General features: G+C 51.6%; 1 protein-coding gene across 3 annotated transcripts in view; it reads right to left on the reverse strand.

Moving 5' to 3' along the window:
* LOC144947950 (ribosomal protein S6 kinase alpha-3) overlaps nt 1-21037 on the reverse strand; it is a 64738-nt gene that overhangs the window by 13476 nt on the left and 30225 nt on the right. For all 3 annotated transcript variants that reach the window (XM_078877382.1, XM_078877381.1, XM_078877383.1), the window contains 9 exons: nt 11649-11771; nt 8949-9030; nt 8278-8358; nt 7347-7426; nt 6406-6512; nt 4189-4226; nt 3511-3653; nt 2610-2680; nt 2280-2368 (listed from right to left, as the gene is read on the reverse strand). In XM_078877382.1, the coding sequence (XP_078733508.1) occupies nt 2280-2368; nt 2610-2680; nt 3511-3653; nt 4189-4226; nt 6406-6512; nt 7347-7426; nt 8278-8358; nt 8949-9030; nt 11649-11771 (814 nt within the window). The remainder of the gene's footprint in view (nt 1-2279; nt 2369-2609; nt 2681-3510; nt 3654-4188; nt 4227-6405; nt 6513-7346; nt 7427-8277; nt 8359-8948; nt 9031-11648; nt 11772-21037) is intronic.

Here is a 21037-nt window from a genome sequence, read left to right on the forward strand (position 1 = left end):
AGAATATAAATTCCTGCAGTCACGAAAGCGTTAAGTCAAGGGTAGCTTATTGTTTTTTTATCACTTTCATATCGGCAAAAAAAGGGGACCCCGTATAGATGATAACAGATTGGCGGGTGAAGTGTAGAGGCTGTGAATTAAAATGTTGCTTTCTCTACAATTCGTCACTGTTATTTTAGTGGGGTATCAATGAACGGATCACCACACTGCAGCGCCTAAACTGATGCAGACTATGGCCAAACCACGCACAATGTCCCTGAGCTCATCCGCCCTCGAAAGCTAAGCGAAATTGAGCCTGGATAGCGCGTGGATGGGCGGCCACAATGCATGAACGGTGTTAGCGGCCGCAGGGCTATGGTGTTGTTGGAAGCAAATGGCAATTTAGCACAAACCGTTGTTGTACTGTAACTATATGCTTCCATGCCTATGCTAAAAGACTTCGCCCACCGGCAATGACCAACATGGTGAAGTGTGGTCAAATAACCCCCCCCATGACCTGCATCGCGTGGGGGTGCCCTCGTCCAGCAATCGATTGGCAAGAGGGCCGCACATGTGACATGTACCCGATGCATTTAAACAATGGCATCATCATCAGCCACGATCAATCCACTGCTGCATTAAGGCCCCCCGAGCCGTCGCCATCTCTCAGTGCTGCGGCGTAACGATCCGTGCGGCGCCCGAAGACGAGCCGATTTCATCGCTCCATCTCCACGGAGGACGAGGGGCCCAGCCTCGGGTACGGTTCTCTCCTTTGACTGCCGCTCCGTTGTTAGTCTCGCCCATGGGCCATCATCCCCGCGAGGAACGTGGCCCGGCCCGAGCCCACGTCACTATTCTTAACAGTCGTCTTTAACCTGCGCCCGTTCTCTCAGCCACGTGTGCGTCGCTCCGTCTCTCGAGCGTGGACGAGTGGCATCGGTCCACACCACCATTCACGCTCACGGCCAACATCAGTGACAAATGCCTTAACCGGTCCTGGACCTGGCCTAGGTCGATGGAGCCTTAAACGCGTACCTGGTGTGTGAACATCAGCACTGCGGGGACACAGGTGGCCATGGGGTGGTGCTGGCTGCCCACCAAATGTTTTGCCGTGCCTAACTTCATAGGTGCTCACTAACTGCACTTGCTCCAAGAGTCTGTTCAGGCTACACGGGGCCTCTTTGCCTTTGTGCGCACGTGAAATTCAAGTGCCCATTCATCAGTGTGCGGTGTGTCATGTGCGGGACAGTCTGTTATGGTTACAATCGCCACAGAACAGCATCACAACAACCACAAGGCGCGCACACAGAGACACAAAGATAAAGATCCCCCGTATAGCCGTAAAAGACTGTAGGGGCAAGTGCTGTTACCGAGCACCTATGAAGGCCGACACGGCACACGAGGGGGTGGGTGGCCAGCACCACGCCCGACCGCCTTTGTCTCCCCAGTGGCGATGTTTACACACCGCACCAGGTACTCATTTTAGGCCGAGTCGACCTAGGGGATGCCCAGGACCGGTTCAGATAATCGTCACTGGTGTTGGCCATCAGCTGGAATCGAACCTGGGTCATTGGGTTCATAGCGAAGCGCGCTAACCGCTACACACACACAATGACACGCACGCACGCACGAACATACAGAACACAAAGAGTACCCCTCAAGCCTTGTATACCGCTGGGGCAAGTGCTGTTACTGGGTGAACGCCGGGACACGGCACGCGAGGGGGTGGTGTGGCCAGCACTACGCCACATGTCCTAGGTGAATGCCCATTCCCACAGTGAAAGAACGGCAGGCGCAGATTACAGATGTCCAGCCAATCGATCAGCTCCAAAACATTAGGTCCTGCTGTCAAAGACAAGGGCTCCTATTTGCTGCTCTGCCATTGCTTAGTCCAGCAGACGTTCTTGCTTTGACCCGACACTCACCCAAGCTGCACCATTGACAAAAAAAAGACAAAGATCCCCCCTACCAGTTAGGACAAATGCTGTTCGCGAGCACCTATGAAGGCCAGAAAGGCACGCGAGGGGGTGGGTGGCCAGCATCACGCCCGGCCGCATTTGTCTCCCGAGCGACAATGGTTTTACACATCGCACTAGGTACTTATTTGAGGCTGAGTCGACCTTGCGGAGGCCCAGAACCTGTTCAGATAATCGTCCCTAGTGTTAGCGGCCATGAGCAGGATTCAAACTCAGGTCGCTGGGTTCGTAGCGTAGCGCGCTAAGTGCTACGATACCGCTCTCCACAGTCACAAACACACATACGCTCACACACACGTGCACAAACAAGACAAAGGCACTCACCTAGGCGATTGCCTGGGTTCCTCTTGAACAGCATTCGCAAGAGACTCTGCGCTTCTCCACTCAAGAACTGCGGCATTCCTAGCTTGGCCCTGCAAAGCACGGGTCACAACAATACCAACAAGCTGAAAAAAGCCAGTCCAGAAAGGGAGTCCGTATTTTGTTCGGGGGTTTTAACCGAATTCGGTTTCTGAGCAATGGATGTGGAGTTGTAAGGAAAAATACAAGTTGGAGAGCTACAGAGCACATCCGCGAAACTCTTACACACACAACTTAAATAAGCCGCTAACCACCCCAGATATTCGCAATATCTGGGAGGGCGATCAAACTCACTTGAGAATCATAGTCATCGTCTCCTTGCGATCTTTGCCCTGGAAGGGGAGCGTTCCCGTGAGCATTTCAAACTGTAAGAAGAGGAAGGCGGGAAACGGTGGTCATTTAATTGATAACGTTCATACATTTTTCACATCTGGAATCTGCGCCGTTCTTATAGCGCATGGGCTGTCAAGGTGCTAATGTTTCACAGATGGGTAGAGTCTGCAAGTTAAGGGGTGATGTTGTCAAAGTGGTTGTACCCAATTAAAAACAAATAGGACATTTCCAGGTAATTTCACGAGCCTTGCAAAGTTTTCGCCGTGACAACGTGGCCGACTTTTTTTCTCTAAAGACGTTGCAAGATCCCTCACTGTCCACCGTGAAGCTGATGGAGCGTGGTATTTTTGTTGGTTCATACGGCCGGTATTATTAACCGGGGCGGTCGGCGGGCTCGAACCACGACCCTCTGCGACGAGTGGCGAACGCGCTGCCGCCGGCCCGGCCGCATCGTGTCGAGAGGGCAGCGTTTGTTAGGGCTACGAACACCGGCAGAGGAGCTACACTCACAACAACGAGCGGAGTGCCGGTCGGCTAAAAGGCAGCCAGGTGGCAGAGTGTGGAGCACAGCAGGTGCATCTATCAGTCATCTCAGTATCAACAAACACATGCCACCTGGGTCTGTCCCGTGACCTCCTGCATCTAGCCTGGCACAGCTAGCCTGGCACAGCAGTCAAACCACGGAACCTGCGTCTGTCCCGTGACCTCCTGCCAGCGAGCCTTCCACACTTCACGCGACGGCCTCAAAATGCACCCAGCCTGGCACAAAGCGCCGTGGTGATGTCACCGCCACTTGGTGGTGAACGGCAGCGGTTGTTGTTGTGTACGCGTGTATGTACGGTGTACGCGTCGCGCTCGTTACCATGAGCACCCCGAAGGACCACCAGTCCGCCGAGTGAGTGTGGCCCTTGCGATTCACCACCTCAGGCGCCATGTACTCCACGGTGCCACAGAACGAGTAGGCCTTCTTCTCGTGGTCGATCGACTCCTTGCTCAGCCCAAAGTCTGAACACATTCACACACACACACACACATGCTTGCACACACGTGCTCACAAAGACAACGATCCCCCAGCCACATAGCCAACACAGACTGTTGGGTCATGTGCCCAGTGTTCTTAGCGAGCACCTTTGAAGGCCGGCACGACATACGGGGAGAGGTGGGTGGGTGGCCAGCACCACACCCGGCTGCCTTTGTGTCTCGAGTGGGGATGTTTACTACAAACTGCACGAGGTACTCATTTGAGGCCGAGTTGATTTAGGGGAGGCCCAGAACTGGTTCAGATAATCGTCACTGGCGTTGGCCGTGAGCGAAAAACAAACTCGTGTCACTGGATCGTAGTGCAGCGCGCTAACGCGACACTACCGCTCCGCACAACACAAACACATGGGCATGCACAAACACTGAGACACACATACGTAGACACATAAACACACAAACTTACAGCAAACTTAAAAGGATACACACAAATAGAGACAAGTACGTTCTCATGCTACAACAATGACTAGAAGGGTGAATCCACTTCATACAAAAAACTCACCCGTGAGTCCAATGTGTCCACTTTCATCCAGCAGAATGCTGTTGGGAAAAGAACAAAAATTAAATCAATTTGGCAAGCCACTGCATTAAAGGAGCCTCCTTTTAGTTTAATAATAGCAATAAATAATGTTGTGTTTTCATACAGCACGAAGGTTTTGCACAGAACCGCAAGGAAAAACCAGACAAGCAGGAAGGCGCCAGAAAAGTTCCCAAGCTCTGTGGTCCTATGTTTGGGGTTTCCCCCCCCCCCCAATTCCATTCATGAGTGGAAGGCGATTCGACCGCGCCAAGCAATGCACGCACGGAAACGCGCGCGGGTGCGTGCGTGCGCACAGACGCACGTTTTAGGAATGCGCACCGCCACCCACGCGCACGTTCTTACTGACGCAAGCTAATCACGCCGATAAGCGGCGTTACATTCCATTTTTTTGTTAAAATGGAAACTTTTTTTGTAAGTATTCCCTTGCTTATCTCTCCCGCAAACGACACACATCTCAGCATTGGTAGGTTGACAAGCTGTGCGGCAAGCTTAGCAGTGTTTGGTTTCAGGGTTTTTCGTAGTTTTTGTCAAAGCACGGCGTGCAGTGACCTCGGACGAACAGAAGAGAGATGGATCCAACGATTCACCGAGTAGACATATCGTTGGTGTTCCGCTTGTTTTAACCAGGAAAGCTCCGATGAAGCTTTAAAACTTGTTTTCCGGAAGGTCTTGCCAAGTGTTATCGCAGTAGGAGGGGCGATGTCGCTGTGTGTAATGTTGTTGCTGTTGAGTAATTCGTAGGTACATTTTCAGCAATCGGGATGTCTTGGGCAATATCGGTTACACGGTATGGTTTAAGAAGTAGCTATGGAAGGAAGCCCATGCAGAACAGGAGAACATTCAAACTCCACACTTACTCACTCTCTGTAGACCAGGGGGAGAACACACAAACTCCACACACACACTCTATAGACCAGGGGGAGAACACACAAACTCCACACACACACTCACACTCTGTAGACCAGGGGGAGAACACACAAACTCCACACACTCACACTCTATAGACCAGGGGGAGAACATACAAACTCCACACACACTCACTCTCTGTAGGCCAGGGGGAGAACACACAAACTCCACACACTCACTATTTCGCACACACACACACACACTCTCACACTTTGCAGAAAATAGGGAAAATGTATAAACTCCACACAGAAGGGCACCTGAGTCAGGTATTGAACCCAGCACCCCCTTCTTGCTGTGAGCCACTGCGCTGCCCTGCCCCCAATATTGACGACTTACAATGAATACAAATCTACACAGCTAGTGTAACCTTCGAGCTCTTAACAGACACAGGACAGGAGCATGTGCAGCAGAATAAAACGAGACCGGTAAAAAAAAAAACGACACTCACAAAAAATTATGAATTGCCGAATCAAAAACGTACCCACAAGTTTGACAATAGGGGTCGAAACGCCAACTAAACCGCTACCTGCGTCTTCAACAGGTACACAAGCAAGGTGAGGTTCATTGTAATATGGTGATTCAACGAGGGAGCAAAGCTAAGGGGGCGGCATCTGGGTAACTATTTTTCTGCGGGGAAGATTTGGGAAACGCGATTAACCCTCTGGCGGGGCGTTGGTTCGGTGAGAATAATTGTTATGCTGGTCGTAGAGTCTCAGCCAAGTTGACGACACCGCGTGGGGTTTAAAGTCAAGAGCCTCAGTCGTCTGTGGATTTCACCGAGTTCATCTCTTCGTCTGGTCGACTCGAGCGGTCAAACGTTCAGGCAATCGCTCGCAGTGATTAGACGTTGGTGTAAAGGGCGAGCAATTCCACCCCCCCACCCCCTCCCATGTGATCAGATCAGCCAATCAGTGAACTCAGGAAATGTTTTCATGTTACACATTAGCAAGTAGACTAATCGCCATCTGTACGGGGATCGTGTTGTGGCTCGCTGGCGTGTGGGTTTTTCTCTGGGTTCCACCCACATGTACGAACACAATCATTAAGCGGATGAAAACATCTCAATATATGGATATACACTCAGCTTGCCTAATAGTTAGTAGCACCGGCTCACCGCCTCGCCGCTCCCTTCCAGCTCATCCGCTTCCTCAGCGGTTGTGAGATGCAATTTGCATAAACGATGACACTTCCCAAAACTAAACCAGACTCAAACAACACGCAAATTATCCCCTTCGTTAGGATTTCATGAACGAAACCAACGGTGCGACTCACTTCTCAGGTTTGAGGTCGCGGTAGATAATGCCGAGGCTGTGTAGGTGGTCCAGCGCCAGAGCCAGTTCCGCAAGGTAGAACTTGACGTCCTCTTCCGTGAACATCACCTGCGGGGGGCACGGGGGGGGGGCAAGCGAAGGGAACCATGGAAACGACGACAGAAACAGTTCCGCGATGACAACGATGGCGTCATCTTCAGGGCGGCTCTCCGACGCGTGTCAGGTGATGCTGCTCTCTGCGAGACCTCTGCACGAAACTTCATTTGTCCCGTGGTAGGACGACGGCGTGGCCTGGTAGGCTGGAGATGGTTGAGTTGTACCTGTATGTGTTTGGGTGATTTGTTTACCTTGCGTGTACTTGGCACTGCTATCGTGTGTTTGTACTGTTTGTTGTTGTAACGTTCTTACTCGCGCAGACTGGACATCTGTGAACAAGAGCTTCATGGATAATCGGATTCCTCCAGTCTAAATAAATATTCAGATTCTGCCTATGTCTTTGTTGTGTCGGCCTTCATAGGTGCTACTCGTGAACAGCACTTGCCCCAGCAGTATGTTACAGGCTACATGGGGGATCTTTGTCTTTGTTATGCACTATGGGGAACGGTAGGGCTGCGGTTGCACTCGACAATCCCGGCATCCCGAGTTCGAATCTCGCTCACGGTCAACACCAGGGACGATTATCTGAACTGGTCTTGGGCCTCCCCTAGGTTACCTCAGCCTTAAATGAGTATCTGGTTTCATGTGTAAGCATCACCGTTGGGGAGACAAAGGCGGCCGGGTGTCGTGCAGACCACCCACTCCCTCATGCGCCGTACAGACCTTAATGGGGGCTCACGAACAGCGCTTGCTACAACAGTCTATGAAAGGATATACGGGGAATATTGTTCTTCATGCGTGTGTGTGTGTGACATGTGATCCGCACGTACAGCTGGGCCTGCTCACCTCCTTTGAGAGTCGAGTGAAGAGGTCTCCTCCCCTGAGGAAGTCCAGAATCAGGTAGAGCTTCCCTTCTGTCTGGAATGCTGCAGCACAAACAGAACGGGGCAGCTGAGCGGGTGATTGGGCAGGTGGCATGGCGAGTGGTTGCAATGGGCGGTGAGCAATTTGTTGTACTGCTAGTTGGGTGGGTGGGTAGGTCTGTGAATAAGTAGGTAGGTGGATCGGTAGTTGATTAAGTAGGTAGGTAGATCGGTAGGTACGTGGGTAGTTGGGCAGTCGGGTAGGTAGGTGAGTGGGTAGGGAGACAGCTAGGAGGGTAGCTGGATAGGTAGGTAGGTGGGTAGGTGGGTAGGTATGTGGGTGAGTCGGGAGGTAGGTAGCTGTATAAACAGGTCGCTGGACAGGTAGGTAGGTGGTTGAGTAGGTGGGTAAGTAGGTAGGTGGGTGGTTGGGTGAGTGGGTAAGTCGGTAGGTATGTGTGTGGGTAGAGAGGTAGGGAGGTGAATAAATAGATAGCTGGATGGATAGGTGGCTGGGTAGGTAGGTAGGCACATGAATGGGCAAGATAGGCGTGTGGTTGGGTGCATCTGTCAATACGTTGGTGGGAAAGTGGTTGGTTAGGTGCATAAATGGGTATGTAGGTGAGTAAATAGGGAGAGAGGTGGGTGGGTGAGGTGGGTGGAGGAGTGGGTAGATGGGAGGGTATTTGTGCGGGAAAATTATAAATCGTAAGTATGGGCTTGTCAATCCACTGATGGATGAGGGCCTCCTCCCTTCTGTGCGGAAACATCGCAGTGTCCGTTCTGGAGTGCCGGTAAACGTGTTCGGTGTTGGGAGACGTTGCTGGCATGGCGTGCTGTCATATCGCAGCACATTCCTAACGCCGCGGTGCACTGGTGTGGTGTGTTACGGCAAGGTACGGCGGAGGATTTACCATAGTGAAGCTTCACTATGAAGGGGTGGTTCACCTCCACCAGGATATCTCGCTCCATCTTCGTCCGCACGCGATCACGGACTGGAGGGGGCACAGCGCACGAGCAAAGTGTCACAGCAAAGTGTCACAGCTATGCAACTCTTAGCCCAGGACAGGCTGCGCGAAACATCTCAATGGAAGACAGAACCTGAAAACCAAACGGTGCGGGTTGGTAGGTGGGCAGGTTAACGAGGTAGGTGAGTAAGTAGTTGGTGGGTGCTAGGTATGTGAGTCGGTAGGTGAGTAGGCAGGCGTGTGGGCAGTGTGTGTGGGCAGGCAGGCGAGTGGATCAAAGCTGCGTCTCAATGGCAGAACGTCAGCATTGCTGTCTCACCACGGTCATCGCAAGGCCCCTGCCCTGCGAAGTCGACACTCGGTCATCACCGCTACCGTCGCAACTGCCGCCACCGTCACCGCCACCACCCTCACCGCCACCAACCTCACCACCACCACCGTCACCACCACCACCCTCACTGCCGCCACCACCCTCATCGTCACCGCCACCACCCTCACCACCACCAATGTCACCACCATCATCACCACCATCATCATCACCACCGCCACAGCCACCACCCTCACCACCGCCACCAACGCTAACACTGCTACCACCACCGTCACCGCCACACACTCACCCTTCAGCGTGGCTTTCTTGAGCACCTTCATGGCGTACAGTTGCCCAGCATCGGGACCCTTGATTTTCCGCACCAGAAACACCTACAAAGACAAAGGTCCCCCGTGTAGCTTTAGCAGACGTCTGTGGCAAGTGCTGTTAGTGAGTAGCACCTATGACCAGGTGACAACCTGGACAGGCGAGGCCCAAAGCAGGTGAGAGACTGGACAGGCGAGAGCCGTGAGCTGCTGCTTGAATGTGGATGATGGTGCCTGGATGCTGCACACGGGCAGTGGGAGAGGGTTCCTGGCGGCTGCTGGTGCAGCTTAGCCACAGGGTTGTGGGTTGTGGAGAAGAAAAGAGTTTTCCAAATAAGATGACCACTTTTGATTTCCCACACAGTGGTATGAGTTGTTTATCCACCCCAGAGGAATGATGATGATGAGTGGCTGAGTTGACCTCTGACCAGGACGTGAATCGCTACCTTCCTGTTGATTCGCGCACGACGAACACGGCCGTAGTCTAAGCGCCAAACGCTTTGCATTCAGTGGCAACCAAATCTGATGTCAATTACAGTTACGAACGCAGCTGCATTTTGACCGATTTTTTTAATTATATTTCTTCCGATTATACCCCCGGGTGCGCAATCTGCGTTGTGTCACGAGATTAACAATGTCCACTTGAAACTGCCACTTTGAGCGTGTGTCACAGGACGGCCACGTCCTGTGACACACGCTGATGAAGTTAAAGAATTCCTGAACTTCTCAAGCCCCTTCAACAGCTTCTCATCCACGCTGCGAGCACACCGTTCATATGCCCTGTAAAGAGTGTCCCGTTCCATATCAATCAGTCAAACAAAAGTGAAAAATCTCAGGGAGCTCTGCACGAAGCCGAATTAAGGATTTTTCTTTCGTATGGATTAATAGCAGCAGATGTAATTTTAGATATGTTATCCACTCAATTGTCCGTTCAGAAACTGTAAAGGTGTGAACGCAGCGGCAGCAGCGGAGTGTTTACGATGTGGTTGATGGTTTGGGATTCGTGGCCGCGCTACTTGCTGGCCGCTGCATCGTTGTCCATCAGGTGGCCGCATCGGCCACGTGGCCAGGTCACGATTCGGTTGATGGTCGACCATTGGCGGCGTGGACGGTTGAAACCGGCAGGTTCGACGGTAGGGTCCTGTATGAGCTGTCGATTTTGACGTCGGCAGCAGCCCAGACTTGCTTCCATCTTTCTCGCCTTAATTTGTATTTGCGGCGTGGAGTGAATAAAGTCAATAATATTTACAATTAATCTGGTTTGCGCTTTCCATTGCCATTGGTGATCGGGTTGGGGCCATCAACACACTGTACTTGAGAAACCATTTTAACCACAGCCGGTTGAAGCCTGGACACAAACCCAGGTTTTCAGCGGTAGCGGCCCCAGTGTCTATGCCGCACGGTATGAACCCCTCCCCCCACCCCCGGTGTGTCACCTGGCCACCCACGTACAAAATATCGTTAGTGTTTTACGTTTCAAAACTGAAACGTAAAACACTAACAATTGTTTTGTTACTTACTCCGACAGCACGCAGTGTCCAATGTGTAAAACATAAATAAATATTCCCATAGTTCTGTGGGCCACCACCAACCACTGCTCCGGATCCAGATTAAAAGCCTTCTATTTTTAAACACAAGGTCAACCTGCACTTGGGAAAAGGACATGGCAATATATTTTATAATTTTTTTAAATTCCCCCACCAATCTCCACCCACCAAATTTCGAGTCCAATCAATCGTTGTGGGGACGCAGCTCGGCACTCCGCCCATGTTCGGGGGGTGTGGTGCAAAATGATTTCTCCCGATTCAAATTCCGAAAAGAAATCGCGCTGTCATCGGCTTTACGCCAGCGAGGAGATTATGACGTTTCTTCCATGCCACAGTCTCGTGTCGTATCGGCGAACGGGGACCTCCCCCCAGGTAGAGCGTACGTGCTTTCGGATGCTCCATAAGGAGCGATCGGGGTGTCAGCAAACCTAACTCTTGGAAGCTGAGCAAACTTGAGCCTGGATAGTGATTGGATGGGCGACCATTGTGCATAGCAGGTGTTGCATGCCACGGGGTCACGTGGTGGTCAGTAGAGCACAGTCCGTGGTTGAACCATGTGTGCTGAGCACAATGCCCCAAAACGTCCAGCGACCAGCAACAAACAGAAACCAGCGATGACAATAAACGCTAATAATTATGATGACTCTGCTGCTAGTGCTGATGATGATGATGCGCAGAGTAGAGACCCCTAACTGGGACAGGCATGCATTGCTTATAACTACACCGCCACTCAAAGCTAGATAATTATTTGTGATCAGACTGCGATGGAAAACTTAAACTGTGAAACGTAATCTCTGCATCCCCACAAGTCCATGGGCAGCGATCTCTGGGCCTTCACTCCCGTGGCACCCAGACTGTGGAACTATCTGGGCCTTCCTTCCCGTGGTACCCAGACTGTGGAACTCTCTGGTTCGACTAAAAATATTTATCTGTCAGAAGGCATTTTCTATTTTAATTGGCCCACTTCTTACCCAACCACCCCGCTCCCTCCGCCCTGCTCACTGTCATTGATGTAAAGTACCTTGAGATGTTATGAAAGCCAATATACAAGCAGCAATTATTGTAATTATCAGATGTGAAGCATTAACAGAGATTAAGAGGCGGCGTAGATGTGAGTATGGCTGGGTGAAATTGTACCTTTCCAAACGAGCCCTGGCCCAAAACTTTGAGCAGCTCAAACTGTGATGGGTCGGCCTTCTCGGAGCCCTCCTTCACGTGATGGGTGATGTTTATCTCCTTGATGTGACCTTCATCTTGGCTCTGTGACGACGAGAAACGCACACAAACACGCACGCGCACGCAAACACGCACGCACGCACATAAAATAACTCAAAACAATTGTTGCTTTAACCAGGAACACATCTGGGGAAAAGCACCGTCAGAGAGTGCCTAACATGGGCGTTGACAAGGCCAGGTGGTGGCCGCATTGACCGCTCGCAGCAGAGGTTCGCAGGTTCAAAGCCCAGCGGCCGCTCTGGTTAATACTGCGGGGCTGTACGTACCAAAAGGACTACCGGTGGACGCTAAAGATCCCATGGGCACATTCGAAATGTAAGTCCAAATTTGAAAAATTCCCTATCCTTGTCTGTGAAATAGAAACGCCCGCATGATAGCCTCGGACCGCAAGAAAGGCACAAATACCAAACCAGAGGCTGGCGTGTCCAGTACCAAGAAACGTCCTCCTTTGTCTCCCCACAGCACTGCCCTTCACATACTGTATCAGGTACTCATTTATGACTGAGTCAACATAGGAGAGACCGAGCGCTCTCTTGAGTTTCCCCTCGAGTTAGGCGCACAAACGCAAGTGGCGGCCGGAGCAAGTTACTGCAGGGCCGCACCGTTACCAGCCTTCAAGAGTGTGCCGACATAATGTAACAATAATCCAACGTGCGATTACGTATGCAAATACCATCGCTCCTCGAAGTACTGAACAATTTGCACAAGTATAACATTTTATATATATATACACGACTTAAATACAAGCCGGGAATTAATTTAACACAATTAGACCCTGCAATGGGATTTACACTGCGAGGAATTAAGGGGCCATCATTCAATGACATTCGTGTTTGGACAGCTTGTGATTTAGCCCAGAATAGTGCACATTACAGCACTCTGCTAATTGTGTGCGAGCTTGAGAGTGTGGGCGTGCAAATATGCGAGCGTCCGCGTGTCTAAATGCGTGCCCGTCGGAGATATGTAATGGGGGTGGCGGCAGCGTTCGCGGTCAGCACAATGCACTACAAAACGGACCACACAAATTCAATTAACGGCCATGGCTAACAAAAGTGGCGCGTATTGGAACCGGGTCCTAAGGCTGCGTATCCCCTAGGTCCACTCGGCCTTGATTGAGTACCTGGTGCGGTGTGTAAATTTCAGCCGTGTGTGGAGACAAAGGCCAGTCGAGTGTGGTGCTGGCCACCCACCCCTGCAGTGTGCCGTGCCGGCCTTCATAGGTGCTCGCTAACATCAACTTAGACCAAGATAAAGATCCTACTCCCCTCCGCCCCCCCCCCTGTAAAGCCTACACATCCGTTGGAGCAACTTCGTATTTGTCTCGTGTGCGTGCGTGCACGACGGCCACATGCACACCGTGACCAAGTGACCCGGGATGCGCTCGATCTCGAAAAGCTAAGCAGGTTTCTTTTGTTCAGCCTGGATAGTTGATTTGACGGGTGACCACCGTGCCAACAGCAGGTTTGCTATAGGCTGCTGCGGCGCTATGCAGTCGGCAGCAGAGGACAGAGCAGCGACGACTGCTGCAGGACTGTGCCCCGACGCCTTCGCCGAACCCGCACCGACAGGCGCGGTGAAAGTACGGTCAGACGACGAGCACGAACCGCGCGGCATTGGGAGGCCCTCACCCAGCTCTGAACTCGCACTGAGCCCAGCTTGATTGGCGGCCGTAGAGACGCTCCCACTTGGTGGCGTTCAAGAGTACGGAGTCGATAAACTATTTAAAAAACTAAAAACTATTTTTTATTTTACCAGGTAAGGCTCGCCGAGCTATACGGCTCTTTTTCAGAAGCGACCTGGCTCTCACAAATGATAGCTCAACGAAGCGGCTTATCACGTGGAAATGTATAATCGTAGCCAAATACTCTTAACGCCGGTTTCTAAGTGTGGAGCAAAAACACCGGAGGACCCGGAGAAAAATCCATACAAGCACGGGGAATGAGAACATGCAAACTCCAAATATCGAGGTGTCAGGGTCAAGATCGAACCCACAACCTCCTGTATACCAAGTGAGGAAGTTAACATCTCGCCACTATTGGAGTGTGTGTCATACCTGTCAACCCATACGGTTTACCCATATTCTTGTACAGGGAAATTTCGTTTTCAGGTTCATAGGCTGTACAGCCGTTTCAATACGGGCACATTTTTTTCAATATTTGTTTGCGTTTCTCCCTTGTGATGGGATTTTGTAGGATGAACGTTGAGATTTATAAGGGCACGGGGTGACCAATAAGGTGTGAAATGGTCTGTAATAAGGTAGGGTCCTGATAAGGGGTTGACAGGTATGGTGTATGCACGTGTTGAACTTTATTCGCACCGTACATAGCCAGCCGTGCTAATCGGAGGTGCAGCAGTGTGTCGGCGATCGCCGTGTGAGCAGCTGCACATCGCCCACAACGCTAACGTCCCGGCCTTGAAGCACGGCCCTATTCCCGAGCTGTCAGTTCCGGGACAAAACCGCTGTCCAAATCATGCAACTCAATCATCGCCTGCAACTGCTTTGTCCGTCGCCTGAGCGAGTAGCTGCACTGCAAGGTTCCCGCGTTGAAAAGCACGCGCATGGTTGTTTCTGGTAATGGCGCGGTCAGTTCTATTAAACGGACGCTTCGATCGTCACCGACGAAGGGATGCCCATTATAGTCGCCACATCCTTCACCCGTGTTCAGTGGCTAAGATGTTGACGTACACCGAGGCGACGCTGCGTAGACGCTAGACAGGACGGCGATCGAAGCATCCCCAGAAACAAGGGCCATATCCTGCCCTTGTCCATGAGTAACCCAATGTTTAGAACAGGAAATTAAACGACAGCTCGTAGTTTTATGCACCAAGTTTATGTTTTCTAACAGGGTGAGAACTCTAGAAGCCAGTATGAGTCTCAATTGTAAGAGTGACGTGCAGCATTCATTAGAGTATTCTGTGGGCGATTTTTTTTATTTGGCAAAATTAGTTGGAAAATGTGCGAGCGATGGAATGCTTCGCCACAAACCGCACAGTCTGCCTCTACTTTCAGGCGAGCAACTAGTTGTGCCACTGCTTGCAACCCGGTTGCAGAGGCGTCCGCGTGCAAGCGAGTTGTGCAGCCGATCATTCAGGTGCAGGTCCAGCTTCAGGGCTAAGCGGGCCAAGTTGGCACACGGACACCAAGGCACACACATGGGAAGAGGATGCCCACTTGCCAGGCGAAAACAGCTCCCCATCACCTCTCACTCACCGGCCAGCCACCGCCAGGGTGTGATGCCGTCATGACAAGTGGGGGGGGGTGAGGGATCGTTTTACCAGTGGCCGAGTGCCGCGGGCCTCTAATAAAGCGACACCGACACGCAGCAGAGGCAGGGTTGCGCGGGGAAAGTCCTAATTTCTCGGGGGACTGAGCGGAGTGTGAGAAATGCTTTAACGACAAATGGCCGGCGAGCTGGCGTAGGATTGCTGATGGCTGCTGTTACGAGCGACGTGTGAAAGAGTGTATTTGTGTCTTTGTGTGTGTGTCTGTGTAGTCCTGGGCCTCCCCAAGGTCAACTCAGCCTCAAATCAGGAACTGGTGCGATGTGTAAACATCGCCACTAGAAAGACAAAGGCGGCCGGGCGTGGTGCTGGCCACCCAACCCCTCGTGTGCCGTGCCGGCCTTCATAGGTGCTCGCTAACGGCACTTGCCCCAACAGTCTTTGAAGGCTATACGGGGGATCTTTGTCTTGTCTGTGCAGTGTAACGGTTAGCTGGCTGCGCTACGAACCCAGCGACCCAGATTCGATTCCCGCTAACGAGTGATAGCAGTGACGGTTATCTGAACCAGTCCTGCGCTTCTCCTCGGTCGACTGGACCTGTCCTAGGTCGACTTGGCGTTAAATGAGTGTCTTGTGCTGTGTAAATATCAGCACTGGGGAGACAAAGGCGGCCGGGCGTGGTTCTGGCCACAACAAGCCCTCTTGTGCCATGCCGTGCCAGCCACAACAGGTGCTCGCTAACAGCACCTGCCCCGACAGCCTGTGAAAGGCTCTACTGGGGATGTGTATCTGCATATGTGCACGTGTGTGTCTGTATTTATTTACGAGGGCGTTGACTTGGCCTGACGTTCACGAAGCAGTGACGCTGCTGTAGAGATTCCATTCCGTTGGCCACGCCACCCCTGACTATTCCTGCGGTGCAATAACCCTGACAACACCACTCCTGCGCACGCCAGCTTCCTGGTCCAAGTTAACGATCCGTTGACGTCAGTGCCAGGAGTAGGCCATTGTGTGCCGCCGTGAGGGATTCAAATTTCGTCCCCAACAACAGGCTAAATGCCCTCAGGTAACTCTTGCAAATGAGACTCATCCTGGTCTATTTTCAGTTGTCACCTCGTGAAATAAAATAAACTTTTTCATTGAACCAAGAGAGCGTGTGTGTGTGTTCATACACAGTTATGACTCAAATGAGTATACCTGGTGCGATGTGTAAAATCATCGCATACTAAGGAGACAAAGGCGGTAGGGCGCGGTGCTGGCCACCCACTCACTCATGTGCCATGCCGAACTTCATAGGTGCTCGCTAACAGCACTTGCCCCAACAGTCTGTTACAGGCTATACGGAGGATCTTCATTTTTGTTGTCATACACAGTACTGTATGCACAAGGCATGTATTGTACAACAGTGGTTACGAAAAGGACAAACTCTTTCCATGTCACAGCATAACAGGAGACGTTTCGGGTAAAACGCCCTTCTTCACACCAACAGAGGAGGTGCATCTGAGCGCTTTATCACAGATTTACAGTCAGGGCAGGTAAGAATTTACAACAGTACAACAACACGATAGTAGTACAACGTACAGGTAAGGCAAACAAAAATCACCCAAACAAATACAAATAAACCATCCCCATCCTACCAGGCAAAGCCCACTGTGGTATTCACTTGTTTTTCAGAAGCAACCTGGCCAGAGTGGCTTATAACATGGAAATGTCGAGCAGCAAAATAATCCAAATAACTGTCATGCATATTTAGACACCTTAGGTACCCAGCAGAGAACTGGGAGAGAAAGGAGACACGTCTGCTTAGGAAAAAAAGGCGAGTGGGCTTGGCCAGGGCACGTCGCCAGAAGGGACGCAGGCCGGTGGCTCGGCATCACGGCCACAGCCGGGCTACAACCCCCCCCCCCCTCGTCGAGAGGGCGTCCACCGTGGCCCACGACCACGGCGGCAGCGGCCACGGCGGCAGCGGCCAAGTCGGTCGGTCGTGCGCGAACCAGGCAGGGCTGTCTCACTGCGAACCCGCGATGGACGGTGACGGCTTGGGGAGGGGGGAAAGGCCTTGATCCAGCAGCGGATAGAGCACGGCCCCATGATAATAATAATAATCATGATGGTGGCGGTAAAGCTTAGCAGTCTATACCGCGGTAGACACAACGCTGTAATTAGGTTAATTATATATTTGCTGAGAGCAATTCTAGTGCCGTTCAATCAAATCCATTAAGCGTATTAAATCGGCTAAATTGCTTTTCAATAAAAGCTTTATCGGACGCATTAGAAAGAAAGGCTTTCCTTTATAATGCATATGTATACACACAAAGTTCATAGCTTAATACAATAAATATGGATGCAATTGTGATGGGTAAGGTACATCCATAAATGCACACATGCATGTGTGTACATAGAGCAGTACATATACTGTATGTGTATGTGCATAAACACATAAAAAGTGTACTCTTAGTAGAAAAAAAACCTTTACCCAAACCAGCTGAAGCCTCCAGTAAGCCACGTGACTCCTGTGTGGTCACCCCCCACTCTGAACCCCGCCCCTCTCCCCGCCTACTGTGAAAACGCACTCCGCTCATCCTCCTCCGTACAGCAGCAGCAAAGTCAAGGCCCTGATGCAGCCCACCCCTCCCCACCGCAGCCCACCCCTCCCCACCCCTCCCCACCCCTCCCCACCCCTCCCCACCGCAGCCCACCCCTCCCCACCGCAGCCCACCCCTCCCCACCCCTCCCCACCCCTCCCCACCCCTCCCCACCCCTCCCCACCCCTCCCCACCCCTCCTCACCCTGTGCTCCCGTTCCTCCACTCCTTTTCCATCCTCCTCGTATTCCCCATTCCTTCTCCCTCCCCATCTTACTTCCTGTCTTGTAGTCACGTGTACAACAGTTCCCCATTAAAGCCATGCCAAGTCAAAGACGTATTCGTCGTGATAACCAAATGGGTGCATGCTGTTAGCGAGCACCTATTAAGGTCAACACAGCGCACGAAGGGGTAGTGTGGCCAGCACCACACCCGGCCACCTTCATCTCTGCAGTGGTACAATTTGCATTCTGTGCTAAGTACTATTTTAATACTGAGTCGACCTAGGGGAGACCATGGACCAGGATTAGTTAAGATCATCACCACTGATGTTAGGTGTGGCCGGAAATTTCCAACTCAGGTTGTTGTGTTTGTAGCACAGTGTGCACAACCACCTTGGTTTCCCCAGTGCTGATGTTCACACACCATACTTGGCACACATTTATGGCTGAGTAAACCTAGAAGGGGGCACAGTGCTGGTAATGATTGTATTTGTCAGCGATTTTTTCCGTACACTCAAACAGCTACACAACTCACAGGCCAGACCGCCTCTGTCTCACCGGTGCTAAACTTGAACCACCATGCCACACACTCATTAAAGGCTGAGTCAACCCAGAGGAGGCAACAATGCTGGTACGGTTTGCATTTGGAACACTCGCAGAGCCTCCTACCTTGGCTGGTATAGAGGAGGTCGTGGTTTCGATCCAGACCCTGACGCCTGTATATTTGAAGCTTGCATGTTCTCCCTGTGGTCGTGTGGATTTTTATCCGGGTCCTCCAGTTTTTTCCTTCCACATTTAGAATGGTGTTCAGAAGCTTTGGCTGCTAAACGTTTCCACGTGATAAGCCAATTGGTTGAGCTATCAGCTGTGACCAGGTCACTTCCAAAAAAGAGCTACACTGTTCAGCAGGGCCTTACCTGGTCTCCCCAGTGCCAAAATTCAAAATCCATTCCAGGCACTCATTCAAGGCCGAGCCAACCTAAAGGAGGGGGCAACCGTGCCGGTACTGATTGCATTGGGAAGGGCTTCTTTGACACGAAGAACAACTACACAGCCGGGACACCTGCACGCTTTTCAGTGCAAATTGGCGGCGCATTAGGAAGCGTGGGGACGCACGGGAGTAGAAGTGGAGGGGGGCCCATTCTGTTCCGGAACAGCAGCAGCAGGACGGCCACTCAGAGAGAGAGTTTATTTTTAGCGCGCACGCGGCGGCTGAATTCTAAGCATCGTTACTTGAGTGCAAGAGTAATTGTGCTCATGCACACGCGGGCAGATTCAGAACATCACCATCGTCACCAGAGTAAGCTGCGTCACCGCCACCACCACCATCATCATCGCCAATGGCAGCGCTGTCATGATAACCATCATCAGCAGCACCATCACCGCCATCATCATTGCCGCCACCACCATCATCAACAGCACCATTGTCATATTGAGTAAACACTGTGGTCATCATCATCATCAAAGGCAGCGCTGTCGCAATAATTATCACCAGCAGCACAATCACCATTGTTATTAACACTCTCATCATAATCACCACTACAAAGCGTCACCATCAGCACCCATATTCATGATGGTTACCTCGAACTCCACCACAGTCCACCACAGCCACCATCACCATCAGAAGTACCGTCATCTTGATTACCACGACCACAACAATGATTATCAACTAGGGGTAGATACAAATTATTTCCACTTTGTGGGTGGTCAACAACAGTTATTCGTTCGGCTGCCCATGTCAAAGTAATGTGGAGTTTTCATCGCCGAGTCAGGATTGACAGGAGAGATGAGTGCAACATAATGCTCGTACGGATGTCGGGGCAATTTGTAGATCACCCACACACAAAGCCAAAGATCCCCTGTGTAGCCGACATCGACTGTTCTGGAAGGTTCTGTTAGAGAGCACCTATTAAGACCGTCGCGGTGCACGAGGAGGTGGTGTGATGATAATGTTTACACCCTCCACCAGCTACTTATCTATTGCTGAGTCAACCTAGGGGGGCCCAGAACTGGCTCAGATATAATCCACTGCTAGTGTTTGTTGTGGCCGGTTCCCAGCGCAGTGCGACTAGCCACTATGCCACCAATCCCAAAACAGAGACAAAACTTATCTCGATAGCCTGTAACAGACTGTTGGGGCAAGTGCTGTTAGCGAGTAGCAGCACCTATGAAGGCCGGCACGGCACACGAGGGGGTGGGTTGGCCAGAACCACACCGGCCATCTTTGCCTCCCGAGTGGCGATGTTTACCACACACCGCACCAGGTACTCAATCCCGACAGATACTCTTCCACACACTCTTGCTCCCAGTATACTTGCACACATGTAATATCCATGTACATTCACATGCAAAAGCGCAAAAAAACAACCACACACACAAGTATACGTACTCGTAAAAAATAACCCATACACACACTCATGATTTGTGGCATCATCACGGCGCTCATGCCAGCCTAAGTGCACTTTGTTGGCCACATGAAGCGTGGAAGACTCACTGGGAGTTTGTCACAGAACAGACCCAGTTGTTACCTGCTAGCAGACGAAGATGACTGACAGATGCACCATTCGGGCCAGCTTGTTTTATCCACCCAGCACTCAACTTATTGATGTAAGCGTCGCTCCTCTGCATTCTGTTGTTGTCGGAGGGTGACTGCCTCAAACTGGCGAGTGGTCTCGTCTACAATTTGGTACCAGTAAATGGAAATTCTAGTTAGCTCCAAATTCTCCTGTACTACATCATCCCATTTCATCTACTGCCCGTGTCGCGTCTATTTAGCCCCCTCTATGCAGCCAAACAGAAGCTGCTTGGGCATGTGGTGGCTGGGCATGCGGGCTACGTGACCCAGCCAACGCAGCCTCCTCGCCTGTCCGAAGAGCCCACTGATGGGACTGTGTCCAGACATTTCAAGGATCTGTAAGCCTTAATATGCAATATCAGACATTAACACGCACAAGACACGACACCCTCCATAGTGCTGTTAGCGAACACCTATGAAGACCGGAACTGCACGAGAGGATGGGGCCAGCACCACGCCCGACCACCTTTGTCTACCCAGTGCAGATGTTCACACACTGCACCAGGTACTCATTTGACCTAGGGGAGGCCCAGGACCAGTTCAGATAATCGTCACGAGTGTTGACCACGAGCGAGATCGAACTCGGTTCGTAGCGCAGCACGCTAACCGCAGCACTACCCTTCTCCGAATGCACTGACACATTTTAACAAGCACACACACGAAGCCACACACTCAAACCACACACACG

This window comes from Lampetra fluviatilis, chromosome 47, assembly GCF_964198595.1.
Source record: "Lampetra fluviatilis chromosome 47, kcLamFluv1.1, whole genome shotgun sequence".
NCBI lineage: Eukaryota > Metazoa > Chordata > Hyperoartia > Petromyzontiformes > Petromyzontidae > Lampetra > Lampetra fluviatilis.